The sequence below is a fragment of the Erinaceus europaeus genome, chromosome 18 (genome assembly GCF_950295315.1).
Source record: "Erinaceus europaeus chromosome 18, mEriEur2.1, whole genome shotgun sequence".
Taxonomy (NCBI): domain Eukaryota; kingdom Metazoa; phylum Chordata; class Mammalia; order Eulipotyphla; family Erinaceidae; genus Erinaceus; species Erinaceus europaeus.
Genome location: NC_080179.1, coordinates 25814688 through 25841237, shown reverse-complemented (window position 1 = coordinate 25841237; position 26550 = coordinate 25814688). Strand labels below are relative to the sequence as shown.

Sequence of the window (26550 nt, the reverse complement as noted above, 5' to 3'; positions counted from 1 at the left end):
CCAACTCCTGCATTTGTATCTCTTGTGTAAAGAAGTGTCTATTCATATCATCTTCCCACTTGTTTATTGGGCTGTTCTTTTGCTTTTTGTTGAGCTATCCGAGTTCCTTATAGATGTCTTATATCAATCACTTGTCTGAATTGTGGTGTGCAAATATTTTCTCCCAGTTAATGGGTTTCTTGTATATCTTTATGGAATTTTGATGTGTAGAAGCTTTTTAATTTGATACAGTCCCATTTATTCAGTCTTGTTTTTGTTTCCCTTGGCTAGATGGTGGAATTCCCAAAAACATCTTTAATGTTAATGTCATGAAATGTTTCACCAATATGTTCTTCTGTGTATTTTATAGTTTCAGATCTAATGTCCAGATCTTTGATCCATTTTGAACTAATTTTGGTACATGGTGCTAATTGGTGATCTAGTTTCATTTTTCTTTTTTCATAAATCTTTAAGATTATATTTATTTATGTTATTTATTGGATAGAGACAGCCAGAAATTGAGAAGGAAGGTAGTAATAAAGACTGAGAGAGACACCTGTAGCACTGACTTTAGCACTCATAAAGCTTTCTGCCTGCAGGCAGGGACTGGAGCTCGAACCTGGGTCCTTAAGCACTGTAACATGTGCGCTTAACTAGATGTTGCCACCACCCAGCCCCTGTAGTTTCATTTTTCTACATGTAATTGTCCAGTTCTCCCAGCACTGTCTCTTCGACTTTCTTTTCCCCATTGGGTAAATTTGGTCTCTTTGTCTTATATAAGGTATCCATCCATGTGTGGGTTTAGTTCTGTTCCATTTGGTCCATATGTCCATTTTTGTTCCAGTATCAAACTAGTTTAGCTACTATTGCTTTGTAGTATAAATTGAAGTTGGGAGTTGTGATGCCTCCTTCTTTTTTTCTTTCCTCAAGAATGCTTTTGGTATTTGTGTTTTTTATATAATTCCACATGAATTTTTGGTAAAATTACTCAACTTCCCTGATTTTTAAAAGGAATTATATTGAATCTCTAGATTGCTTTAGGCAGGACTACCGTTTTAATGGTATTTATTCTTCTAATCCATGAATAGGAGGTGTTATATTTCTTTGTGCCACCCTGTATTTATTTTAACAGTACCCTATAGCTTTTGTTAAAAAGGTACTTCACCTCCCTTGTTAGATTTATTCCTAGATCATAAATGGATTGTGGGCCTTGTGAAATACTAGTCTGCATCAATTTATAAGATCATATAATTTTTATCTTTCTGTTTGTTGATATGGTGGATTACATTGATAGATTGGTGGATATTAAACCATTCATGTTTCCCATGAACGAATCCCAATTGGTCTTGGTGGATTATATTCTTGATTTGTTGTTAAATTTGACTAGCCAAAATTTGTTGATGATTTTTGCATTAATGTTCATCAAGGATATAGGTCTATAGTTTTCTTTCTTGATAGATTCCTTTCATGCCTTGGGGATCAGAGTGATATTATCCTCATAGAATGTGTTTGATGGGAGTAAGGTGTTAGCACAGCAGGTTAAGTACAAGTGGTATAAAGTGCAATGACTGGTGTAAGGATCCTGGTTCCAGCCCCTGGCTCCCTACCTGCAGGGGAGTCAGTTCACAGGCGGTGAAGCAGATATGCAGGTGTCTATCTTTCTCTCCCCCCTCTGTCTTCTCCTCCTCTCTCCATTTCTCTCTGTCCCATCTAACAACAATAATAACTACAACAACAGTAAAAAACAACAAGGGCAACAAAAGTTGAGAATAAATAAATAAACAAAAAATTTAAGAAAAATAAAAAATTTTTTAAAAGAATGTGTTTGGAAGTATTCTCTCTTCTATTTTCTGAAAGATTTTGAAGAAAATGGATCTTAATTCCTCTTTAAATTCTTTATAGAACTCATTAGTATGTCTGTCTAGAACAAGGCTTTTATTCTTAGGAAGGCTTTTGATTACTGTTTCAATTTCCACTCTAGTGATTGGCCTGTTGAGTTTATCTACTTCCTCTCATGTCAAGGTTGGTAGCTGGTATTACTCTAAGAATGTTATTTGCATACAGTTGTCCATGGTAGTCTTGCATGATTTGTTATATCTGTTTCCTCAGTTTATCTCCTTTCTTGTTTCTAAGTGATTTTATCATAGCTTTTTCTCTCTTTTCTTTTAGTGAGTATAGCTAGTGGTTTATCTATTTTATTTATTCTTTCAAAGAACCAGCTCTTGGTTTCATTAATCTTCCTGGTGATTTTTTTTGTCTTCTATTTCATTGATTTCTGCTCTGATTTTAACTATTTCCTGTCTTCTGATGATTGTTAGTTTTTTGTTGTTCCTGTTCTAGTTGCTTCAATTGGGTTGTTAGATGGTTTATTAGTGATTTCTCCTTTTTTATTAGTATTTAACCTCAGTTTTATGAAAGCTAAAATTATGTTATTTGAGGAATAGAACAGTTCTCTCTTGAGCAATAATGCTGTATACCAACTCACTCCCCCCAAAATTGTTTCTATTAGTGATTTAATGGTGATTTACATGATAACAAAGTATTAGGATTATAATTCCTCACCACTCCCACCACCAAAGTTCTGTACCCTACCCCCAAGGATAGCCATCATAGTTCTCCCAAGGTTTTTAAAACATCTTCCAAAACTTCTTTACATAATATGCTTTTGCATTCAAGTCTACAGCTGACTTGATAGTTTTACAGATTGTGCATGGAGTCTCTCCCAGTTCTGATATCTTCAATGACACAGGTGAGCTGACTGTGTGTCACTTGTGTTTTACTTCATCCCCTAATACCAGCTGGATTTGTCTTCACGATGAAAATAAAGGAGGAAATAATCTGAATGTCAAGAACTTGTCAAGCCTTCATATGTATTAGATTTACTTCTCTCCTTTTCAATAAATACCATTTCTTCAATGAAAACATGTACATTTTTAGAGTTAAACAAACACATGTTAAACTTCTTTTTAAAAAATACTTATTTGTTCCCTTTTCTTGTAGTTATTATTGTTGTTATTGATGTCATTGTTGTTGGATAGGACAGAGAGCAATGGAGAGAGGAGGGCAAGACAGAGAGGGGGAGAGAAAGATAGACACCTGCAGACCTGCTTCACCACCTGTGAAGCGACTCCCCAGCAGGTGGGGAGCTGGGGGCTCAAACCAGGATCCTTAAAAGGGTCCTTGTGCTTCGCACCACCTGTGCTTAACCAGCTGCGCTACCGCCCAACTCCCTCATGTTAAACTTCTGTTACCCTCTATCTTTATCCCATTTCTTTGCCTGATAGAGGTAAGAGAGTATCTCAGATTTGGATTTATCATTCTAATTAACACTGGTCTTTTTTTTTTTTAATTTCCCCTTTTGTTGCCCTTGTTGTTTTATTGGTGTAGTTATTATTGTTGTTACTGATATCATCATTGTTGGATAGGACAGAGAGAAATGGAAAGAGGAGGGGAAGACAGAGGGGGGAGAGAAAGACAGACACCTGCAGACCTGCTTCACCGCCTATGAAGCGACTCCCTTGCAGGTAGGGAGCGGGGCCTCGAACCTGGATTCTTACTTGGGTCCTTGCGCTTTACGCCAAGTGCACTTAACCTGCTGTGCTACAGCCCGACTCCCCACACACCAGTCTTTTTCTATAAAACAGTGTTCTTTTGACTTAAATCATATGAAAGGGGGGCAATTAAGCTTATTTAATTCCATATAACAAATATTTCAAGGCATGTAATTCATCTGAATCGCTTTAGAGTAAAAAAATATAAACAAAATCTTATCTTCAAAGGAGCAACAAATATAATTCTATTTATTTATATCTATTTTTTGGATTTATTTATTTATCCATGAGAAGGAAGAAGGGGCCCCGAGCATCTCTCTGGCAAATTCAGTACCAAGGACTGAACTCAGGACCTCAAAGAGAATTTTATTCACTGTGCCGCCTCCCTGGCATTTATTTATTCAGTGAGAAATTAACAATATTGAATAGGATCTCGCTAAATTTTTACAAAACACAGAATATGAGTGAATGAGGTTGTAACATTGTATCTGATAAATGTCTACTAAGTAATGTTTTTTCCCTCCTCAGATAAGGTTTCCATTTTTCTATTCACTGAACAAGAAATACTTTGCCATGTTTAAAACCTCATCCCCTGGCTCCTCTTCTTACCACTCTACTTACCACATTACTCCAGGTGCTGTAGAGTTCAGTCAGTCAGCAATGCTCTTTGATTCCTGACTGCTGTCATAACTTTTACCTTTACTTCTATTTTCGTTAATGTTCAGATGATTGAATCTCACTGACTCTCTTCAACGTTATTTTAATCTCTGCTGATAAATTCTCAGAACACTTCAAAATCATTCAAAATCATTCAAAAAAAACATTCAAAATCATTTCAAAAGCATTTCAAAATCTTTCAGAATTTCATTTATTACAATAAAATGAAAAAACATAAAGTGAACCAATTACTGTTCAAATATATCCATACATTTTATGAAGTGAGTCACACATCAGTGTGATGGAAATAACTTCAAAATTTTATTTCCCTTTTTTATCATGTTTTTATATTGTTATATAATTTATTGTCATTATTATAAATTCCTAAGAGCTATTTGTTTAATGAATATTTGGAAACATATAGATGATTTCTAATTCTGTGGTAGTCATCATAAAAAATAAAGATATTTGCAGGGGCTGGTTGAGCACACATACTACAGTGCATAAGGACCCAGGTTCAAACCCCTGGTCCCCACCTGCAGGGGGAAGCTTTAAGAATGGTGAAGCAAGGCTGCAGGTGTCTCTCTGTCTCTCCCCTTCTACCTCTCCTCCCCCTCTCAATTTCACTCTGCCTCTATCCAATAATAAATAAATAAAATTATTTTTTAAAAAGATATCTGCATACTTACCTGGCAGGGGAGATACCATGATCACGAAGGTGATTCTCCCAGGGTGAGGCTTATCCATTGCACTCTGGATGTGCCGACCCGTGCGATTTCCCCAAACGTGGGAAACTCGACTGCATAATGTGTGGTAGTGGGGGACTGCGTTCGCGCTCTCCCCTGGTTTAAAAAAAAAAAGATATCTACAATGTATCAAGTAATCATGCAAATGAATCCCCTACTGACAAAAATATACATAATCAAAAAGTAATTACTATTTCTCCGTTTATTTTTACAAATATTTTTAGACTGTGTGCGGAAGTTCAAGTGTTGTCAGATAAGCATAGAAGAAGGCAAAGGAAAGCTCTGGTGGAATTTGAGGAAAACTTGCTATAAAATAGTGGAGCATAACTGGTTTGAAACCTTCATTGTCTTCATGATTCTACTCAGCAGTGGGGCACTGGTAGGTAACATATCATCTGCTCCTTTACCCGTCTGAATTTCTTCACCTTTCCCCTCAGTCAACCTCACATTATGTGTTTTTATAATAAAGTAGAATGAAAATGAGAGACTATATGGTAATTCTAGCACTATGTGAGAGGCATGTAACTTTGTTCTGGCATAGGCCTCAGAGTTTTGAAATCTGAGTTAAACATGAGATCAGTATGATTTCTTCTGATACTGAAAGATTTTTCTGACTTTGTTATCACTGGTAGTCTTCATTGACAATGACCAAGTAGACATGTATATTCACTGAACAAAGTGTTTAACATAAAACATCAGAGTGTTTAACATAAACTCCATTTTTTAGGAAACACATCTATCATATTCATACTTATTCATTAGTACTAACCACAGTGAGTGGAAAACAACTCTTTACTGGCTAGTAGCAAAAATAGAAATCATAACAAAGGGGGTTCAGGCAGCAGCACAGCAGGTTAAGTGCAAGTGGAACAAAACACAAGGACCGGCGTCAGGATCCTGGTTCAAATCCCCGGCTCCCCACCTGCAGGGGAGTCTATTCACAGGTGGTGAAGCAGGTCTGCAGGTGTCTATCTTTCTCTCCCTCTCTCTGTCTTCCCCTCCTCTCTCCATTTCTCTCTGTCCTATCCAACAATGAACGACATCAACAACAACAACAATAATAACCACAACAAGGCTACAACAACAAGGGCAATAAAAAGGGGAAAAAATGGCCTCCAGGAGCAGTGGATTCATGGTGCAGGCACGGAGCTCCAGCAAAAACCCTGAAGGCAAAAAAAAAGAAATCACTACAAATTTAATTTATGTCTAATTTCATCCTATGTGGAATAGTCAATTTAGTTAAAATATTGATTGGTATTGAAAATATGACTGAATGTCTTTTTTAATTATTACTAACATCTTGCTGTTAGTTTTTTAATATTTATTTATTATTGGTTAGAGGCAGAGAGAAATTGAGAGGGCAGGTGTAGATGGAGAGGGAGAGAGACAGAGAGACACCTACAGCTTTTCTTCACCACTCATGAAGCTTTCCCCCTTCAGGTGGGGATTAGGGGCTTGAACCCAGGTTCCTATGCACTGTAGTGTGTGTGCCACCAGGTGAGCCACTGCCTAGCCCCATGACTGAATTTCTTTATTTTTTTTATTTAGTCCCTAGCATGATGAGTTTATTTTCATGGATTATATTCAATATATAATATATAAAAAAGAAAGTATATAAAGACTTTCTCTATTTTTTAAAAAAATATTATTGATTTGATATTGATTTACAAAATTTCATGTAAACAGAGATACAATTTCACATCGTTCCCTCCATCAGAGTTCTGAATCCCAAGTCCTTCTATTGCAAACCATCACTGATCTCCCAAAGTTTCAGGTATAGATTAACTGTCATCTCTACAACTACCCGTCTCTAATTTGACTAAGAATTCTGTATCCTAACATGTAGTCAAAGAAAGAATCAGTCCTACATTCTAATGACAAGTAGAAAAGGAACTGTGAATTCACATCAGTGATTTTTGCTTTTAATTGCCACCAGGATCATCACTGAGGCTTGGTATCTGCACAATGAATCCACCACTCATAGTGACCATTACCTCCCCAACCCCCAGAAATACACACCTTTTTTTTCCCCTGTCTGTTTATTTGATAGGACAAAGAAACTGAGAGAGAAGGAAAAGATAAGAGGGGAAAAGAAAAAGAGACACGTGCAGCATTGTAGGTAGGGATTAGGTGGTTTGATCACTGTATATGGTATCTTATGCACTCAGCCAAGTGGACTACCACCTTTCCCCTCATCGGTGAATAATGTTCTTGGTGTACTAAAGCTTGTTTTCCAGTTACACCCAGTCAAAGCTCGCACAGTGCACCATCATACTGGTATAATGCCTAGCTTCTAAGACTTCCAGCTGCAACAATAAATTGAGTTGGAAAACCATACCCTGCTAGATTTTCCTATAAAAGGATTTAGATAAATGATCTTTTTATACTAGAAGAGTTATTCACTCGTGTGAATGAGTTGACCCCACTGTTTCCCAAGAACTCTGCAAAATTATGGTTCAGGGAACTTTCAAACGTATGCCAACACATATAACCAGATGGTAAGACAGACAGATGGTAGGAGGGGAACATGAGAGGTGATAATCCATTCCTCCTTTCCCAGGCTAAGGGCAATGCTGTGCATTAGCCTCACTGAGAAAGAACATTCTAGTTACTATGTAGCCTCAGTAGATCTATTCCTAAATGACTCTCTACATCTAGTTCTAGAGAGAAGTCAGAAGTTTTTCAAAAATTTTAAATTCTTGGCATGCTTTGCGGTAAACACTTCTTACTTAATTATTTTAACTAACTGACTGAATGCTCAGTTTACAATTATTGACATACAGATAATTATAAAGCAAAATGTATCTATGGAGACATTAAGCCTTCCAAATGTAGGCAGTAAAATATAGAAGCACATTTTTTTTTCTAATAAGACATTGATTAGAGAGAATTTGTGAATTGTGACAATAAAATTCAGTGATTTTCTTTCTTTCCTTTTTGCTTACAGGCCTTTGAAGATATATATATTGAACAGCGCAAAACTATTAAGACCATGTTAGAATATGCTGATAAAGTTTTTACTTATATATTCATTCTGGAAATGCTTCTAAAATGGGTTGCATATGGTTTTCAAGTATATTTTACCAATGCCTGGTGCTGGCTAGATTTCCTGATTGTTGATGTGAGTAGTCTGCATTTTCTTATTTAATTCCACTGGTATGTGGTGATACGTGACAATGCTAGTAGTGGTGTCTGGCACATTGAGTAAATACTGTGTGAACACAAGTATAAATGACAACTTTCTTTTTCTTAGTGAAATGTTGCTACAAATTATTTTGACCAGTATAAATATATACTTTCATAGTTCAACAGTCAAATGCTGCCTTGCAGGGATCTTTGATTTAGTTTTAAATTAATATTTTAAATGACAGGTGATGCATGCACACCCTGGTCAGCCACACATGGGTTAGTAACCCCACACCCCCACTCACCACCAGTCTTCAGGCACACACGCCAACCAGGTTTTGCTGGGGGGCTTATGTGGACCAAGGGAAGGAGCCCACCTGCTTGCCTTGGCTCCAGGGGCTGCAGTGTTCTGGGGGCTTATACAAGTTGCTGATGCTCATAGCCACCCATATGCCAGCTTCCCAAGCTCATTCATGCCCAGGGCTTGTGTGGTTGGTGGGGTGGGGGAGAAGAGACTAGGGGGAGCCCGCCTGCTTGCCTTGACTCCAGGAGTTGCAATCCCCTCAAGCTATACAGGTCACACTGGGACAACACTTTTAATCCACTTATTGCCAGAGGCTGACACGTAACATGAGGCTTCCACAGGTACTGGACAAGAGCTGGTCAACTAAGTGCCTTGAGAAGAGGCCCAAGAATAAGTGACTCCAGGAGAAATAACAGCATCTCTTATACTCACTGCCACCCACCCCCTGGTGGTGGGATTTCACCTTTTGTTTGAACTACATAATCAGAGACAACTGGCCCTGTCTAACCAACACAGAAACACCAGGAGCCACTGTCCACCTTCCTGCAATCACTAGACCTCATCTACACTGCCTGGGAACCAATGGTTCCTTAATTCAGGTCAATTGGAATCTCTCAAGTGTTGCTAGCCACTTCTATGAGCTTACAGATCACAGGCACTCCACCAGGAGACAAAAAAGTTGCATTTCTTCTACACAAAGACACTGAATAGTTGTTGAACCTTTTCCCTCCTCCCCACCCCCCATGCACTGGCTGGCCACATACAACCCTCCCAAGTTAGCCAGGTGACTTACAGTCTATGACAGGACCCCTTAACTTAGATCATTTGAGGAACACCTCTGCAAGTTTCCCAAGCCTGTGATACACCACATGCCCTACTAAATAACCTTGAGAATGTGGGCCATTTCAGATACCACTCTGTGATCATGCTCAACTGAAATCTTAGTGTGACATACCACTGTTATCCTCAACCAATCATCCACTTCTGTAACTTCAGTAAAATCCAAAAAGGGTTGATAACAAACAAAATGTGGAGGCAAAATAATAATAATAATATCACATCAGCAAGTCAATAAAAAAGCCCAGAAGAAAAAGTGCTAATAAACAAAAGACAGTAAGATTTTTTGAGGTAGAACCTGAAAAACTAATCCACATGTTTGTAACCAAAGTGATAAGTCTCATGGAAAAAAAAAATCACAGAATAACAGGAGGGGCAGCAGATGAGACCCCAGAAGAGAATAAGAGCCAAATACCAAAATAGTTGAATCACTAACAATGCCAGCCAATAATTAACAATTATTAACATAGCAAATGTCACAGTAGCCTCAAAAACAGCATAATAGCTGAACTAAAGGCTACAACAACTGAACTAAACCACACAATAAATGAAGTAAAATCTATAATAATTGAACTAAATTAATATTGAACTAAATCAATAGCTGAATAAAAAGGAAATATAGATGAATTAACAAATTAATTGAGGGGCTAGTAAACAGAACAACAGACTGAAGAAAGAATCAGCAAATCTGTCTGCTTGTAAGAGTGGGGAGTTAAAAATCGCCTACTATTATTGTGTAGCTATAGATGTATTTTCTCAGGTGTCTCAGTAACTGTTTTATGTATTTTGCTGCTTCTTCATTTGGATCATAGATTTATTATTGTGAACTCTTCTTGATTGACTTAACATTATGTTGTGGCCTGTTGTGTGAAGATGGTGCTGTAAAAGCTAACAAAAGAGTTACAGACCTTAAGAAGGGATTAAGAAACAATGAAAATAACACCAGGGACATACCAGATGATTTGAAGACAAACAACATTAGAATCATCCATGTGTCCCAAGAAAACAAAGAAAAAAAAAGGGGAAGAACACATCCTTGATGAAACAAAGATAGAAAACATCCCCCATATGAAAATCAGGGAACATATAAAGATACAGGTAGCGCAGAGAATATCAAATAGAATTGATCCAGCAATGCAGACACCAAGACACATCATAGTAAAACTGACAAACACCAAAGCTACTGAAAGCAGCACAAGAAAAGCAAAGATTAACATACAGAAGTAAAGGCATAAGGCTATCTGTAGACTTCTCAACAGAAATCCTAAATTCAGAAAGGAATAGCAAGATATCTGCAGAGTGCTAAATGAGAGAAGCCTCCATCCAAGAACATTGTACCCAATGAGACTGTCATTCAAACTGAAGGGAGAAATAAAGACATTCTCAGAAAAAGAACTATTGAAATGACCAATTGCAACAAAACAAGCCTCACAAAAAATTCTAAAGGGACTCTTATAAGAGCATACACACAAGCACACAAGAATACCCAAGACCCATATAAATTAATGGCAATGAAACATCTCAAATCTGTAATTTCATTATGTTAATGTTTAAACTCACCCATCAAAAGGCACAAAGTAGAAATGTGTATCAAGAAGCATGACTTAACCATATACTGTTTATAGGAAATCTACTTGATGGAACAAGACAAAAGCAGACTCAAAATGAAAGGATGGAAACTATTATACAAGCCCATGGACCTCAAAAGAAAGCTGGGACAGCCATACTAATATTTGACACAATGGACTTCAAAACAATTAAAACATTAAAAGACAAGGATGGCCACTTCATAATGCTACAGGCATTATAAGACGACAACATTATGTTGTCAATCAAGAAGAGTTCATAATAATTAACATCTGTGCTCCACATGAAGGAGCAGCAAAATATGTAAAACAGTTACTGAGACACCTGAGAAAAATGCACTGATACCAACACAATAGCAAACATTTTAACTCCCCGCTTCTATAAGCAGATAGATCAACTAGGCAGAAAATCAATAAGAAAATGAAACAATTAAATGATGAGATGGATAGGTTAGCCCTACTAGACATCTACAGAGTTCATTCTAAAAGAGGAGAATATACATTCTTCTCAAATCCACATGGAACATTCTCATGAATAAACCATATGATAAGCCACAAGGCCAACACTAGCAAATTCAAAACCTTCAGTCATCCCACGCATCTTCTCAGACCACAGTGGAGTTAAATTAACATTCAGAAACAGATTGCTAGAAAGAACTCCAAAATATGGAAGTTTAATGGTACACTACTCAATAACTACTGGGTGAAAGAGCAAGTTAAAGAGGAAATTAAATGTTCCTGAAAACAAATTAAAATAGACACAAGCTATCAGAACATTTTGGACACAGTTCAAGCAATACCAAGAGGGAAATTCATAGTCACACAGGCACACATCAAGAAACAAGGAAACACACAAATAAACAATCTGACTTCACACCTAAAGGTATTAGAAAAATAAGAACAGAAGAAACCCAAAGCAAGCAAATGGAGTGAAATAACAACAATTAGAAATTAACAGTATTGAGAATAAAATAATCATATAAAACATCAATTCATTGAACAATATAGCAAATTGGCAGGCTACAAAGTCAATATACAAAAATCAATGGCATTCCTCTATGGAAACACCAAATCAGAAGAAGGAAAATATAGAAATCAACCCCCCTTCACCATAGCAGCAAAAACAATCAAATATTTTGAAATAAACTTAACAAAGGAAGTGAAGGACCTATACACTGAAAACTATAAACTACCCTTCAAAGAAATAGGAAGAGATGCAAAGAAATGGAAAGCCATTCCATGGATTCGAGGGCCTTACATCGTCAAAATGACCGTATTGCCCAGAGCCATATACAGATTTAATGCCATCCCCATCAAGGTACCCATGAATTTCTTTAAAGGAATATAACAAAAGCTTCAAAATTTTATTTGGAACCAAAAAATCCCCAGGATTGCCAAAGCAATTAAAAAAAAAAACAACAAAAAACAAGACTGGAGACATTACACTACCTGACCTCAAGCTGTACTATAGTTACCAAAGTGGCCTGGTACTGGTAGCAAAACAGATACACAGAGCAGTGGGATACAATTGAAGATCCAGAAATAATCTTGCACATCTATAGCCAGCTAATTTTTGACAAGGGGGACCCAAATTATTAAGTGGTTAAAAGAGTGAAAGGAGTGCCTCTTCAACAAATGGTGCTGGGAAAATTGGATTGAAACATGCAAGCAGATGAAATTAAACCATCACTAATCACCATGCACAAAAGTCAACTCCAAGTGCGTCAAGGACATAGCATTAGTCCAGAAACTATCAAATGAAGAAAACATTGGAAGGCCACTTCATGACAAAAAAAAAAGCCTTGAAATACTCAAATCCAACAGCAGAGAAAATAAAAACAGAATTAAGCCAATGGGACTACATCAAACTGAAAATCTTCTTCTCAACAAAGGGTACTGTTAACCAAATAGAAAGATACCCAACAGCATAGGAGAAAACCTTTACACATCAAACAAAGGACTAATAACCACCAAAATATATAAAGAGCTCAGTAAACTAAGAAAAAAAAAAAACATTAGAAAATTGGGACTGGGAGTATGGACCGACCAGTCAACGCCCATGTTCAGCGGGGAAGCAATTACAGAAGCCAGACCTTCTACCTTCTGCAACCCACAATGACCCTGGGTCCATGCTCCCAGAGGGATAGAGAATGGGAAATCTATCGGGGGAGGGGGTGGGATATGGAGATTGGGCGGTGGGAATTGTGTGGGGTTGTACCCCTCCTACCCTATGGTTTTGTTAATTAATCCTTTCTTAAATAAAAAAGAAAAAAATAATAATAATAATAAAAAGAAAAGAAAATTGGGCCAAGATATGGACAGACATTTCACTGAGGAAGAGATCCAAAGGGCCAACAGATATATGTGAAGGAAGGTGCTCAAAGTCACTGATCATCAGAGAAACACAAATAAAGACAACGTTGAAATACTACTTTACATCTGTAAGAATATCATACAGCAGAAAGGACAGAAATGACAAATGTTGGAGAGAAAGTGGAGAACAAAAGAATACTTCTTCACTGCTGGTGGGAGTGCAAAATGATCCAACCATTGTGGAAAACAAAAATTAGAGATAATAGGAATGGACCTGTCTTACAAACCAGCAGTTCCTCTCCTGTGGATTTACCCAAAGGAGACAGAAACACGTATCAGAAGACATCTATGTATACTGATGTTCATAGCAGCACTGTTTGTAATTGCAAGAACCTGGAAACAACCCAGATGTCCAACATCAGATGGTTAAAAAAAATGGTGGTATGTATACATAATAGAATACTACACAGCTTTTTAAAATGATGAGGGTGTCTCTTTTGCATCTTCTTGGATGAAGCGTGACATCATGTTGAGATAAACCACAAGGGCAAATACCAAATGATCTCACTTATTAGCGGGACTTAATAAAATAGGTGCAGGGAGGGAGAGCACAAAGTGAAACGTGCATTGGACATGACATATTGCAGCAAAGCAAAGCACTCTGGGGAGGGAGACCACCAAGTGAAATATGGACTGGATATGGTGTATTGCACCAAAGCACTCTGTGGAGGGAGAGGGAAGGAGGAGATGAAGAAAACTCTGGGGGCCTATTATATAATGAAATTGTATGCACATGTCAGTGACTGCACTGGAAAGCATTAACCCTCCTCAATAAAAAAAATAAAACACTTATATATTATACAAAATAATATGTTGGTGTGGAAACTGCTTTTGTTGGTCTTTTCACACAAAAACGGTATTTTTTTTTTTTTTAAGTATTAGAGTAGTGCTCAGTTTATGGTATTGCTGTGGAATTGAACCTGGAATTTGAGAGCCGCAGGCATGAAAGTCTTTTGGCATAATGATTATGATTTCTCCCCAGTACATTATATTTAAATTCTCTACAGACATCTTTGACAATAGTGCCTTTTATTTCCAGAGACTGTTGAGAAGAGTGAACATGTCTGCTTCTCTCTATGTCTGTCTTCTCTCATAAAACAAATAAATCTAAAACAAAACAAAACAAAAGATAGACCTGATGGGTATGCCCAGAATGTGGGGCTATGGAAAAACACTAAATTGGAAAAGTGTTTGAAAAACTTGTGGCCTCACATAAAGAGAAATAGACTTAATTATTTGGTACAGAGAAAGCTGTTGAAAATTTTTCTGTGGAAAATAACAAGAAAAGCTCACTCTAATGGGAGAGAAATCTGGTAGCTGTGTAATTTGTGGTAGTCGAAAGATTATTTAAAAACCAAAAGATCAACTTGAAATTCCTTTAGAAAAAATAATGTATGACACATTTAAATATAAAAATAATATCAGGTGAATTTAATCAGTCACTAAATGTTCTTTGGTTAAGACTTTGTATGTATGACCTTAATCTAACTTTAATCTTTCATCTTTCAACTTATGCCTGTCTCATATTTGGTTCTGTCTTAAGGAAAGACCAAGTTCTACTGGATCCTAATATTTTATATTCAGAAAATATGCACCTAAAATGATAATTAGTGAATATTAATGTGGAACTGCATTCTGAAATGCAATCATTTTGTAAGTCAGTAATAAATCAATAAAATATATATAAGAAGAAACTTAATAACTAAATGTTTAGATTCCATTAAAAAACATAAATAACTGAAGATAATTTTTGAAAGATTTATTTAGTTGGGAGGATCAGAACATCACCCTGGCACATGTATTGCTAGGGATGGAAGCTTGGATCCCATGTTTGGAAGTCCAGTGCCTTATCTACTCTGGCATTTCCGAGGCAGCAGAATAAATTTTTGTGGGCTAATTACTCCTAGAATGAGAGCTTTTGCATTTGACCAAATATGCAAAATGAACTTGAATAAGTCAGGTTCTTTTGTAGTAAATGTAGGTGTTCACTTATTCCTTAAGAACTGTTTTTCAAGTAGGCAATCCACTTGTGTATACCATGTGTTCACTTTTATCTATCTAAACTTGGGAAAGTTTGCTTCCTTAATTGATATCTTTTAATTTTTTTTTCCCCTAAATATTTTTTATTTTTTATTTTTTTTTATTTAAGAAAGGATTAATTAACAAAACCATAGGGTAGGAGGGGTACAACTCCACACAATTCCCACCGCCCAATCTCCATATCCCACCCCCTCCCCCAATAGCTTTCCCATTCTCTATCCCTCTGGGAGCATGGACCCAGGGTCATTGAGGGTTGCAGAAGGTAGAAGGTCTGGCTTCTGTAATTGCTTCCTCGCTGAACATGGGCGTTGACTGGTCGGTCCATACTCCCAGTCTGCCTCTCTCTTTCCCTAGTAGGATGGGTCTCTGGGGAAACTGAGCTCCAGGACACATTGGTGGTGTCTTCAATCCAGGGAAGTCTGGCCGGCATCCTGATGATACCTGGAACCTGGTGACTGAAAAGAGAGTTAACATACAAAGCCAAACAAATTGTTGAGCAATCATGGACCCAAAGCTTGGAAAAGTGGAGAGGAAGTATTAGGGAGGTACTCACTGCAAACTCTAGTATACTTCTGCTTTCTTACTTTGGTGCCATATTCCAAACTCAGTCAATTTCTGCTTTGCGTTTCTACTTCTTTTTTTTTTTTTTTTTTACATGCATAACGTTCCCCAGATTCCCATTTAGCAATAAAACCCCCACTATTTCATTCAACATTTTTCATGGACCTGTATTCTCCCCACCCACCCACCCACCCCAGAGTCTTTTACTTTGGTGTAATACTCCAATTCCATTTCAGGTTCGACTTGTGTTTTCTTTTCTAATCTTGTTTTTCAACTTCGGCCTGAGAGTGAGATCATCCCATATTCATCCTTCTGTTTCTGACTTATTTCACTCAACATGATTTTTTCAAGGTCCATCCAAGATCGGCTGAAAACAGTGAAGTCACCATTTTTTACAGCTGAGTAGTATTCCATTGTGTATATATACCACAACTTGCTCTGAATGACTCTGAAAATGTCCAATAGTTCTAGGTTATCTATCTCTTCATTTAGCTCCCTTATGTCTTTACTGATTTTCTTCCTGGATGATCTGTCAAGTTGAGATAGTGGGGTGCTGAAGTCCCCTACTATGATTGTGTTACTGTTAATATATTGCTGTAGCTCTTTCAGTAGAAGTTTGATGTATTTAGATGGCTTCTCATTGGGTGCATAGATATTAATAATTGTTAAGTCCTCTTGATTGACTGATCCTCTGAGCATTAAGTAGTGTCCATTCCTATCTTTTTTAATCTTATCTATTTTAAAGTCTATCATGTCAGATATGAGAATAGCTGTTTCTGCCCTTTTTTGTGGGCCATTGGCTTGAATGATAGTTTTCCATCCTTTCACTTTAAGTCTGTGTTTGTCTTGTTGCGTTAGGTGAGTTTCCTGTAGACAACATATTGTTGGGTTGTGTTTTCTGATCCATCTTCCTACTCTGTGTCTTTTAATAGGTGAATTCAGGCCATTCACATTTATTGATATCAAAGATTGAAGATATTTTAACGCCATTCTTGTAGAGTTTTAGAGTGTTTTGATATATGTTCTATTTGTGGTGGTCTGGTTGTTTATAGGAAACCTTTCAGAACTTCTTTCAAGGCAGGCTTGGTGATGGTTGCTTCCTTCAACTGTTGCTTGTCTGAGAAGGTTTTGATGCTTCCATCTAGTCTGAATGACAGTCTAGCAGGATATAGTATTCTTGGCTGAAAGCCTTTCTCATTGAGCACTCGATAGATATCTTGCCATTCTCTTCTGGCCTGTAGTGTTTGTATGGAGAAGTCTGCTGCTAATCTTATGGGTTTTCCTTTGTAGGTGACTCTTAGTTTTTCTCTTGCAGCCTTGAGGATCCTTTCTTTATCCTTATTCCTTTCCAATCTAAGTATGACATGTCTTGGTGTCTTTAGGTCTGGGTTAATTCTGTTTGGGACCCTCTGGGCTTCTTGAATCTTTATGTCTTTGGTGTTGTCTAGACTAGAGAAATTTTCAGCTATTATGGCCTGGAGAACGCTTTCTTCCTCCCCTTCTCTTTCTTCCTCTGGTAAGCCAATAATGCGTATATTGTTTCTTTTGAAGTCATCCCATAGGACTCTGTTGTTGTTTTCAGCATCTCTTAATCTCTTTTTGAGATCTCTTACTTCTTCTTTAGTTGTCTCTAATTCATCCTCAATCTTGCTGATTCTGTCTTCAGCCTCATTGATTCTATTCTCTCTGCCCTCTACTGCTTTCTGGAGTTCATCTATTTTGTTGCCCTGCTCTGCTACTGTTTTAGCTTGTTCAGCTAGTTGCCTTCTTAGCTCAGCAATTTCAGCTTTCAGCTCTCTAATAACCATGAGATAATTAGAATTTTCTTCCATATTCTCATTTGTTGTTCCTGCAGTTCTGATTACAATTTTTTCAAATTCTTTACTCACTCCTGTTATTATTTCCTTAGCTAATGTTTGGATGTTGAACTCGTTGTTTTGTGCTTTGCCCTCTGGAGGACTTTTAGCTGGACTCTTGTCCTGGTTCGAGTCTCCATTATTTTTTCTTGTTGTTTTAACCATTTTATATAAGTTAAGAGGTTTTTCAATCCCTGAGTTGGAGTTCAGTGGTGTAAAAGTCTTTTTTTTTTTTTTCCCCCTGTAGGCTATGGTAGCCTGAGGGCTTTTAAACTATCAATAGGCTTCTTGGCTTAATGAATGACTCCTGACCAAGAGATAAAGCAGGGTGTGGCAGAGATAATTCAGTGGTTATGCAAAGAGACTTTCACAGCCCTTCAGCTATGCCACAGAAGTATAGGTCTTCTCCTGAGTTTCCCGGTTAGATCTCTGTGCCCTGGTGTCCCTCCCTGTTGCTGCTCCAGATTCTGAGGGTAGTAGCAATGGAGACTCAGAGTTGTACTTGGTGAGTCTCTGGGGAGTCCTTTCCTCCCTTCAGCTGTCCCCTTGTTGGTGGAGCAGACTGGAGGTGGTGTCTCCACTGACAAACTGTCGAACTGTTAGCAGTCACTTAATCTCTCCTTAGGCCCCTCTCTCCTCTCTGTCACCAGCCACGCGTGTTTGTACTCACGGGTGATTTACTGGGTTTCTGTGGTCATTCTAGTCCTGTCTTGTTTCGGTCCGGGTGGTCTCCTTTGGTATTCCTAGTTGATCCGGGAGAGGAGAGGAGAGGAGAGAAAGCGATCTGCTGCTCGTAGCTCCGCCTCCGGACGATATCTTTTAATTTTATATGATTTTTTAGTTTTCTACATTTTTCCAAAGGAAATCAGACATTTCTGCACCACTTATGAAAAAACACTTTTCTTCCCCTTTTCAGCTGAGATTTTAGAACTTATCAACTGTGTGAATTATCTGTATGAATGACTGAAGAAACCACTGACCTGACAGTTTATAATTAGTTATGCTAAAATTTCAACTGCTCTTTTATTTTGGTAAATTCTTTCAATTTGACCTAATTAATTTGCAGAAGGAAAAAGCCACTGTTTAGAGCCCTACATGTTTCCAAATGTGTTTTAGTTCAGATTTATCTTCAGTGTGGCTAAATTCATTGTGTAGTAAGCTCTACTTTCTCATTCAGATCTGCTAAATTAAAAAAGTAATAAAGTCCAAAACATCTGTAAATAAATACTGCATTTTCTAAAGTTTTTGCTTGATATATATTTTTTTTTCCAAATCACTTTATTGGAGTTTCTTATCTCCCTGTGCAACATGCGGTGCACCACTTCCACTTAAAGCTTTGTCAGGAAACTTGAAAAGACATTATGTAGAGCTTCCTTTTGATGTGCTCACCGGAGTAGTTCCCTAAGTGTAATTAACAAAGAGAGAAGCATCATCAGTCTCACCTGCAAAAGTGAGACCCCACCCAACCTACTGAATACACCAGCCATCTGTGTGTTTAACAAGCTGATGAGGTGATTTGATATTGAAAATCTGAGGACTGCTGGTTTATCGTATAGAGGAAGATTGAACTGTGTAAACATTTAAGTTGATAAATAAGAGAATTGTGTTGCTTTTTCTGTACAGGTTTCCTTGGTTAGCTTAACGGCCAATGCTTTGGGTTACTCAGAACTTGGTGCCATCAAATCCCTCAGAACACTACGAGCTCTAAGACCATTGAGAGCCTTATCCCGTTTTGAAGGAATGAGGGTAAGAATACTTTAGAATTTGCCAGAGTTGTAATCAAGAACACACTGATTTTGTGCACTTTGGAAATTATAAATCAATGAAGAATTTGTATATTCTACACCCCTACTGATATGTAACTAATCAGTATTTCTCAGACATATATCATTGGTATTCCCTGAATATAAATTCCAAATGACTGTTTCTAACAAAAATAGTTTGATTCTAACTACAATTTTCACTTGGGAAGTCTTTACCACATTCTGTAGGCTTCTATTTTGAGTCAAAACTCACTATGTTCATTCAATTTGTAATGTATAGGAAATCCCACTCACCGAAATTTAAAACCACCAAATCATTCCTCACCGTTTCATCGCTGTTCCAGATGATGTGCTGAATCTCCTCAAGTCTGGTTCTGGGCATTTATCTTTCACACACAAACTGAAATAACTGAAAAGTAGGTCAGCTGTGGAACTCTAATATGCCTTTAAAATGTGGTACAAAGGAGTAAAGAGGAATTTGTGTTGACTTTTCACCCCATGGACTATAAAACTGGAGACCACATACCTTTAAATTAAATAAAGATGTTCCCTGTCTCAGTGGAATAAGTTCTTAAAAAAGAAAATTTTCAAAAATAAAACTTTGTACTATTTCAATATAATTACTCAAAGCCTTATCTGGGTGTTGCAAACAACTAAGAATGATATGTGTTGGTAGGTGTGCTTATGACTGCCTTTTAACTGCTAAGTTATTTTAATTCAACTAATTTAAAAATCACAGTTTTTGCAGGTTTAGTTTTTTTTTTTTTTTAAGTGACTCAGATTTTCAGTTAGGATAATTCCATTTCTTTTCTGTTAAGTATTTTGCTTCTGACCGTACCCATTACAAACTCAAACAAACTGAAGCTGACACAAGAAATAGAGGAAGTTGAAGTATTTATTCACACAAACACATCGAATAGCCATTATTACAAACTTACATATGTACAGACACAGAACAGACATAGAACACTGGGACCTCAGGAAACCTGAAGGGTCCCCACTCCCAAGCCAGAGTGCCAATCAATGGCCCCGTAGTTTGGGAGAGAGACTCAGATGCTGGGAGTTCATCTCCTTTAAAGGGAATGGTAGTGTGTGTGTGTGGGGGGGGGGGTCACAAAAGTACATTCCTAGAATGAACATTCTAAAACTCAAGTGGCGCCAGGAAGCAAGTGGGCAGGTTAGTGATAACCATCATGGCACAAGGGTTACAAGACAGACAGGTTTCGGTAACATTCTTAGTCAAAAATTCTCTGCTGTCCTTGGGTAGGGAAAGGGGGAAATTCCTTCATTATCTAGTCCTCTAAAGGTTTGCTCTTAATCACTAAAATCACCTAGCTTTCTATATGGGGGATTCCTAATTGAATCAACTTGGGGGACTTATTTCCTTCACATTTTCTATACAGAATTTGTCTGTATAAGGGCCTAACTTCCTCGTTTTCCACAGATAGCTCTTGGAAAACCTATATATCTTCTGTGATTAGCTTTCAGGTTTGTTTTTTTTTATCAGAGCACTATACATTCTGTCATTTTCTCACATTTGCATAGTAGAGCATTCCTTGTGGTGAATTAATATTAAAGCTTACTTTAATTCAATATGTATTGAATTATTATTAATCAGTAGGCTCTAAATGCTAATTCATAGTTGAACTGAATTTCATCATTAATCAAGTACCCATTTAATTATTGTTGCTGTACCACTATTTGTATAGTTTATTCATTATGTACATACATTTGTCCTATAAAGTATTTGAGAAAGGTTTATGCACATGTTTCTAATATTTTTTTCATATTTACTTACTGTCAGAGTATTTCTAATGTAGTTTACATATACTTGTACAGAACAAGGTATTTCACTAAATTTTTACTTGAGGGATAATGAAAGAATTACTTCTCAAATAGAAGCATATGAAAGATGTTCCTTAAAAACCCTGGTTAGCTGAGAAAGCCCCAAGTAGCTAAATCATCAGGCAAAACCTCTGGATGCAAATTACAATGTTTCATGAAACCATGGTCACATAAAGCCAGTGGTATATATTATATTATCGTCTCTCATTTTGTCATTTGAAAATTTTCTTCATTTTCTACTTTTTTTTTTTTAACCAGAGCACTGCTCAGCTCTGGTTTGTGGTGGTGCAGGGGATTGAACCTGGGACTTTGGAGCCTTAGGCATGAGAGTCTGTTTGCATAACCATTATGCTATTTACCCCTGCCCTAATTTTCTTCATTTTCTTCTGAATGAAATTCCACAAAGAAAACTCAGTAGGACCATATAAGTTAAATAACTTGTTCAAAGGTAACACAACTAGAGTATCTTTCCTGACTTTCAAATTCTTTCTCTCATGTTTTCACATGTTCAAACTCTGTACTACAATGTCTTTGCCCTCAGAGCTTTTTTATAGCTATACTACATTGCCTGAGATAGTCCTGGATTACATTTGATTTCTCAGAATACAATTATTAGCATTATCTTTCATTCTTGAAATATACCTTAGTGTGTTCTTTTTTAATTCTCCAATTGAGGATAGTAAATTTTAATGTCCATGTGGTTTAAAAATGTGATATCCCTATGACATCCAACAGTTGTGTCACATTTATACTCTTAATTATTTTCCCACTTACAATAAGTCTCAACCTTTGATAAAAAGTTGCCGTATGTTCTCCTTGAGAAAGGATTCTATAATATAAAATTTACTGAGTACTCCTCTAATGTGTAGTGGAGATTTTTTAGTTACCAGAATAACAAAGACTAGTTTTTTCCCAGTATTTCTATATTAAGAACAAATACATTTTCTTATCATTTGACTGTTGTTCTTTTATCATGTCTAAAAACATAAATTTAAACACACTTATATTCTTTGTAGACTTTTCATTTATTTTTCCTTCTCATTTCTGTGCTAGGTTGTTGTCAATGCCCTTTTAGGAGCCATTCCATCCATAATGAATGTACTGCTGGTTTGTCTGATCTTTTGGTTAATATTCAGTATTATGGGCGTGAACCTTTTTGCTGGCAAATTTTATCACTGTATTAACTACACCACTGGAGAAATGTTTGATGTAAGCGTGGTCAACAACTACAGTGAATGTAAAGCACTCATAGAGAGCAACCAAACTGCCCGGTGGAAAAATGTAAAAGTAAACTTTGATAATGTAGGACTTGGATACCTTTCTCTGCTTCAAGTAGTAAGTAACCACTTAATTTTTCTTTTTTGCTTATACTTGCTTATTTATTTTAATTATGATAGAAATAAATAGAAAGATGGGAAGGGAGAGGGAATGAGAGATATCTGCAACACTGCTCCATCACTTGTGAAGCTCCCTCCCCTGCAGGTCAAGACCAAGGGCTTGAACAGGGATTTTGGGGCATAGCTACTTGTGCACTTTACCATTTGTGCCACCACCTGGCCCTAGTAGCCACTTAATTCTTCTCTGTCATGTACTGAAATAAATGTAAACTTCTTGTTGCTCATTACTGGTAGATAAGTGTTTGCTCAGACCTGTCTATATTCTTTCTCAGATATTTAGGACCATCTTATCTCTATGCACCCTGGAAATGAAACTATAGACTATGAAGTCTATAGTCTTCCAGACTATGCATTTGGTATCCCAGCCGCCAATCCTTTCTTGTGAATACTTCTTTATAGATTCCCTCTGTTTTCCCCCACTTTTTCACTAAGCAAAGTAGTGAAGAGCATAGGTATGATTGTTGAGGTGACAGGAATGAAGGAAGATGTCTGTACTCTGTTAGCTACCAGACAACATCTAAACCCTTGTCAATTTTTGTTTCCCCAGCCTTCAGCATTAACTTACCTAAGACTCTCCACCTTTCTACCCTTCCCCCAGACTCTTGCCCTGATTCTCCTGGGTTTTTTTGTTTGTTTGCTTTTATTGTTTTTGTTTTTTAGTGATATAATAATGATCGATAAAATTGTAGAAGAAGAAGGGTATAATTCCATACAATTCCCACCACCAGAGTTCTGTATCCTATCCCTCCATTGGAAGCTTCCCTTCTCTTCATTCCTCTGGGAGTATGTACTGAAGATTTTTATGGGGTGCAGGCTTCTTTATGGGAGGCCTGACTTCTGTAATTGCTTCTCTGCTGGACATGGGTGTTGACAGGTCGATCCATACCCTCAGCTTGTTTCTAACTTTCCCTAGTGGAGTAGGGCTCTGGGGAAGTGGGATTCCAGGACACATTGGTGAGGTAGTCTGCCCAGGCAAGTCAGGTTGCAACTTTGTGGCTGAAAAACATTAAGATGTAAAGCAGAACAAATTGTTTAATAATCAAGAACCTAAAGGTAAGAGTATAGCAGATGAGATTTGGGGGTCTTCATGTTGGAAGAAGGTCAGAAGTCTATTTTATGTATATTCCAAGGGGCTCATGACTTTACTAATTTTTGCCTAAGCCTGACAGCTAACATGAAGGTGGGATAAAAGTATTTATTTTCAGGGAAGATGGAGTGAGATTTGGAAATAAGACTAGGAATCTGGATCAGGTCAGAGAGTAGCTTCCACATATGGGAAAAGTATATAAATACCGTTAACTGTAAACCCCATCAATGCATTTCTACCTAAAATAAAACCTTATTGAATAGAATATTGTTTTATATAAATTTATAAAATTAAGCTCCTCAGCTACCCACTCTGTCATGTGCTAATGTACCCTGAGTTGATCTAACTCTACAATACCCAACATTATATGAATATTAAGGGAAAGAATAGAGCCAGTAACAAGTGAAAAAAAAGTATGATGTTTTTTCTGGATTGTATGTCCATACAACAACAAAGCCATTTATTTATTTATTTATTTAGCAATGCTTTACAAAACTATAAGATCTCAGAGGTATGACTTAATTCCTACACATGGTGTATGTAAATCACCACACCACCCACAACAGTTCTGTGCCTCTCCCCAACACCTACCTTTAATCACTGTAGTTCTCACAAAATACAATAGACATTTTGGTTACCATATTTTTATGATGTTCATTTGCTTTAGTGATCAATATTACAACTATGATCAAAACTATCTGGTCCTTCACTTCTTTTTTTTTTTAAGATTTTATTTATTTATTAGAAAGATAGGAGGAGAGAGAAAGAACCAGACATCACTCTGGCACATTGTTGTATGCTTTACATTGGGTAGTTCTCCCCCGCCAAGAGAATTGGATCAGTCCAGTTAGTTTTGTGGGCCTGCTTGGCCCCGCCCCGAAGGAACCCTGCCAGAGTCCAGGGTTCCTGAGTTCGTGAGTTCGGGAGTTAGAGAGTTCCACAGTTGGAGAGTTGAAGAGTTCCTGAGTTCAAGAGTTCTGGGAGTTGGAGAGTAAGAGAGAGTGCTTGCGCCACTGCAAAGAGACAGGAGAGTTCTGTTTGGTGATTAGTTTGGTTTAGTTTATGAATCGTTGTTCCTGAATAAAGAAATACAGCTTCCCTGCCCAGCCGTTGTCTCCACGTCTCTGTTACCCGCCCGTGAAGCTAGCCCAGCCTGCTGGAGCCACCGAATTTTTAACAACAGCACATGTGCTGCTGGGGATCAAACTCAGGACCTCATGCCTGAGAGATCAAAGCTTTATCACTGCGCCACATCCCAGACCACTGGCCCTTCACTTCTATACTTAGCATAGCTACATACAGTTTCATCTGTTTGTGTTCAAAACAATACAACCTGATCTTTTTTGATTGCTGAGTAGTGTTCCACTGAATACATAACCTATTTATTAGCAGTATGTTACAAGATTATAAGATTACAATATATGGTTACCCCACCCATCACCAGAATTCTGTATCCTCATTCTCCCAAGGATAACCATCATAGTTCTTACAAGTCTTACAAACACTAACTGGAAGGGACATATGCACCCCTATGTTCATAACTGTATCATTCACAACATCTTTATTTTTACTTCCCATGCCCAGGGGGTTAGTCTACAAATACATCTTTGATATAAAGGTCCTGGAAAATTTCAACAACATTTTCTTCTATAAATTTTAGAGTTTCTGGTCTAATATTTATATCTTTAGTTCATTTTGATCTGACTTTGGTCTATGATGTTAGGTGGTGATCTAGTTTTATTTTTCTACCTGTAACTGACCAATTCTCCCATCATCATCTGTTGAATAGACCTTCTTTACCCCACTGAATGGTTTTGGCCCATTTGTCATATATTAGATGGTGGTATTATGTGGGCTCATTTCTGTGCTTTCAGTTCTGCTCTATTGATGCAAGCATCCATTTTTATTATAATACCATGCTGTTTTGATTACTATTACTATTTAGCAAAAACCGAAGTTGGAGACCATGATACTTCTACATTTTTCCCTTTTTCTCAGAAGTGCATCAATAATCCATGGCCTCCTGTGGTTCTACACAAATTTTTGTACAAGTTGTTCAATGTAATGGGAAAAGGCCATTGGAATTAAGATAGGGATTGAATTGAAATTGTAAATTGCTTTTGGTAGAGTGGCCATTTTAATAATGTTTGTTCTTCCAATCCAGGAAAAAAAATGTTCATTTACTTTTGTTTATAAGAGGTCTTTTAAAACCTCTTTCAGGTCTGGTTTGGTGATGGTTGCTTCCTTTAACTGTTGTTTGTCTAAGAAGGTTTTGATCCCTCCATCTAGTTTAAATGAAAGTCTAGCAGGATATATTATCCTTGGTTGAAACCCTTTTTCATTCAGGGCTTGATAGATAACTTGCCATTCTCTTCTGGCTTTTAGAGTTTGAGTGGAGAAGTCTGCTGATAGTCTTATGGGTTTTCCCCTGTATGTGACTTTTTGTTTCTCTCTTGCAGCTTTTAGGATCCTTTCTTTATCCTTACTTCTTCTCATTGTGACTGTGATGTGTCTTGATATCTTCAGGTCTGGGTTGATTTTGTTTGGAACTCTCTGAGCCTCTTGAATCTTAATGTCCTTTCTGTTGTTCAGGTCTTGGAAGTTTTCTTCTATAATTTCCTCTAGAATGTTTCCTTCCCCTTCTTCTCTTTCTTCCTCTGGCAGGCCAATTATACAAATGTTACTTCTTTTGAGATCATCCCATATATCTCTGTTGTTGTTTTCTGTGTCTCTCAATCTCTTTTTAAGCTCTTTCACCTCTTTCTTAGTTTTCTCTAACTCATCCTCTGTCTGACTAATTCTGTTTTCTGCTTCTGTTAGTCTGCTTTCCCTTCCCTCAGCT

General features: G+C 37.3%; 1 protein-coding gene and 1 non-coding gene across 2 annotated transcripts in view; both read left to right on the top strand.

The window, feature by feature from the left end:
* Window positions 1–26550, top strand: part of SCN2A (sodium voltage-gated channel alpha subunit 2) — a 187083-nt gene that overhangs the window by 139132 nt on the left and 21401 nt on the right. The window contains exons 19-22 of the mRNA XM_060177783.1: window positions 5158–5312; window positions 7881–8054; window positions 19240–19362; window positions 22278–22559. Coding sequence (XP_060033766.1) covers window positions 5158–5312; window positions 7881–8054; window positions 19240–19362; window positions 22278–22559 — 734 coding nt within the window. The remainder of the gene's footprint in view (window positions 1–5157; window positions 5313–7880; window positions 8055–19239; window positions 19363–22277; window positions 22560–26550) is intronic.
* LOC132534450 (U1 spliceosomal RNA) lies at window positions 4869–5032 on the top strand. The gene has a single exon (XR_009546175.1). It is a non-coding gene; the product is annotated as a U1 spliceosomal RNA (small nuclear RNA).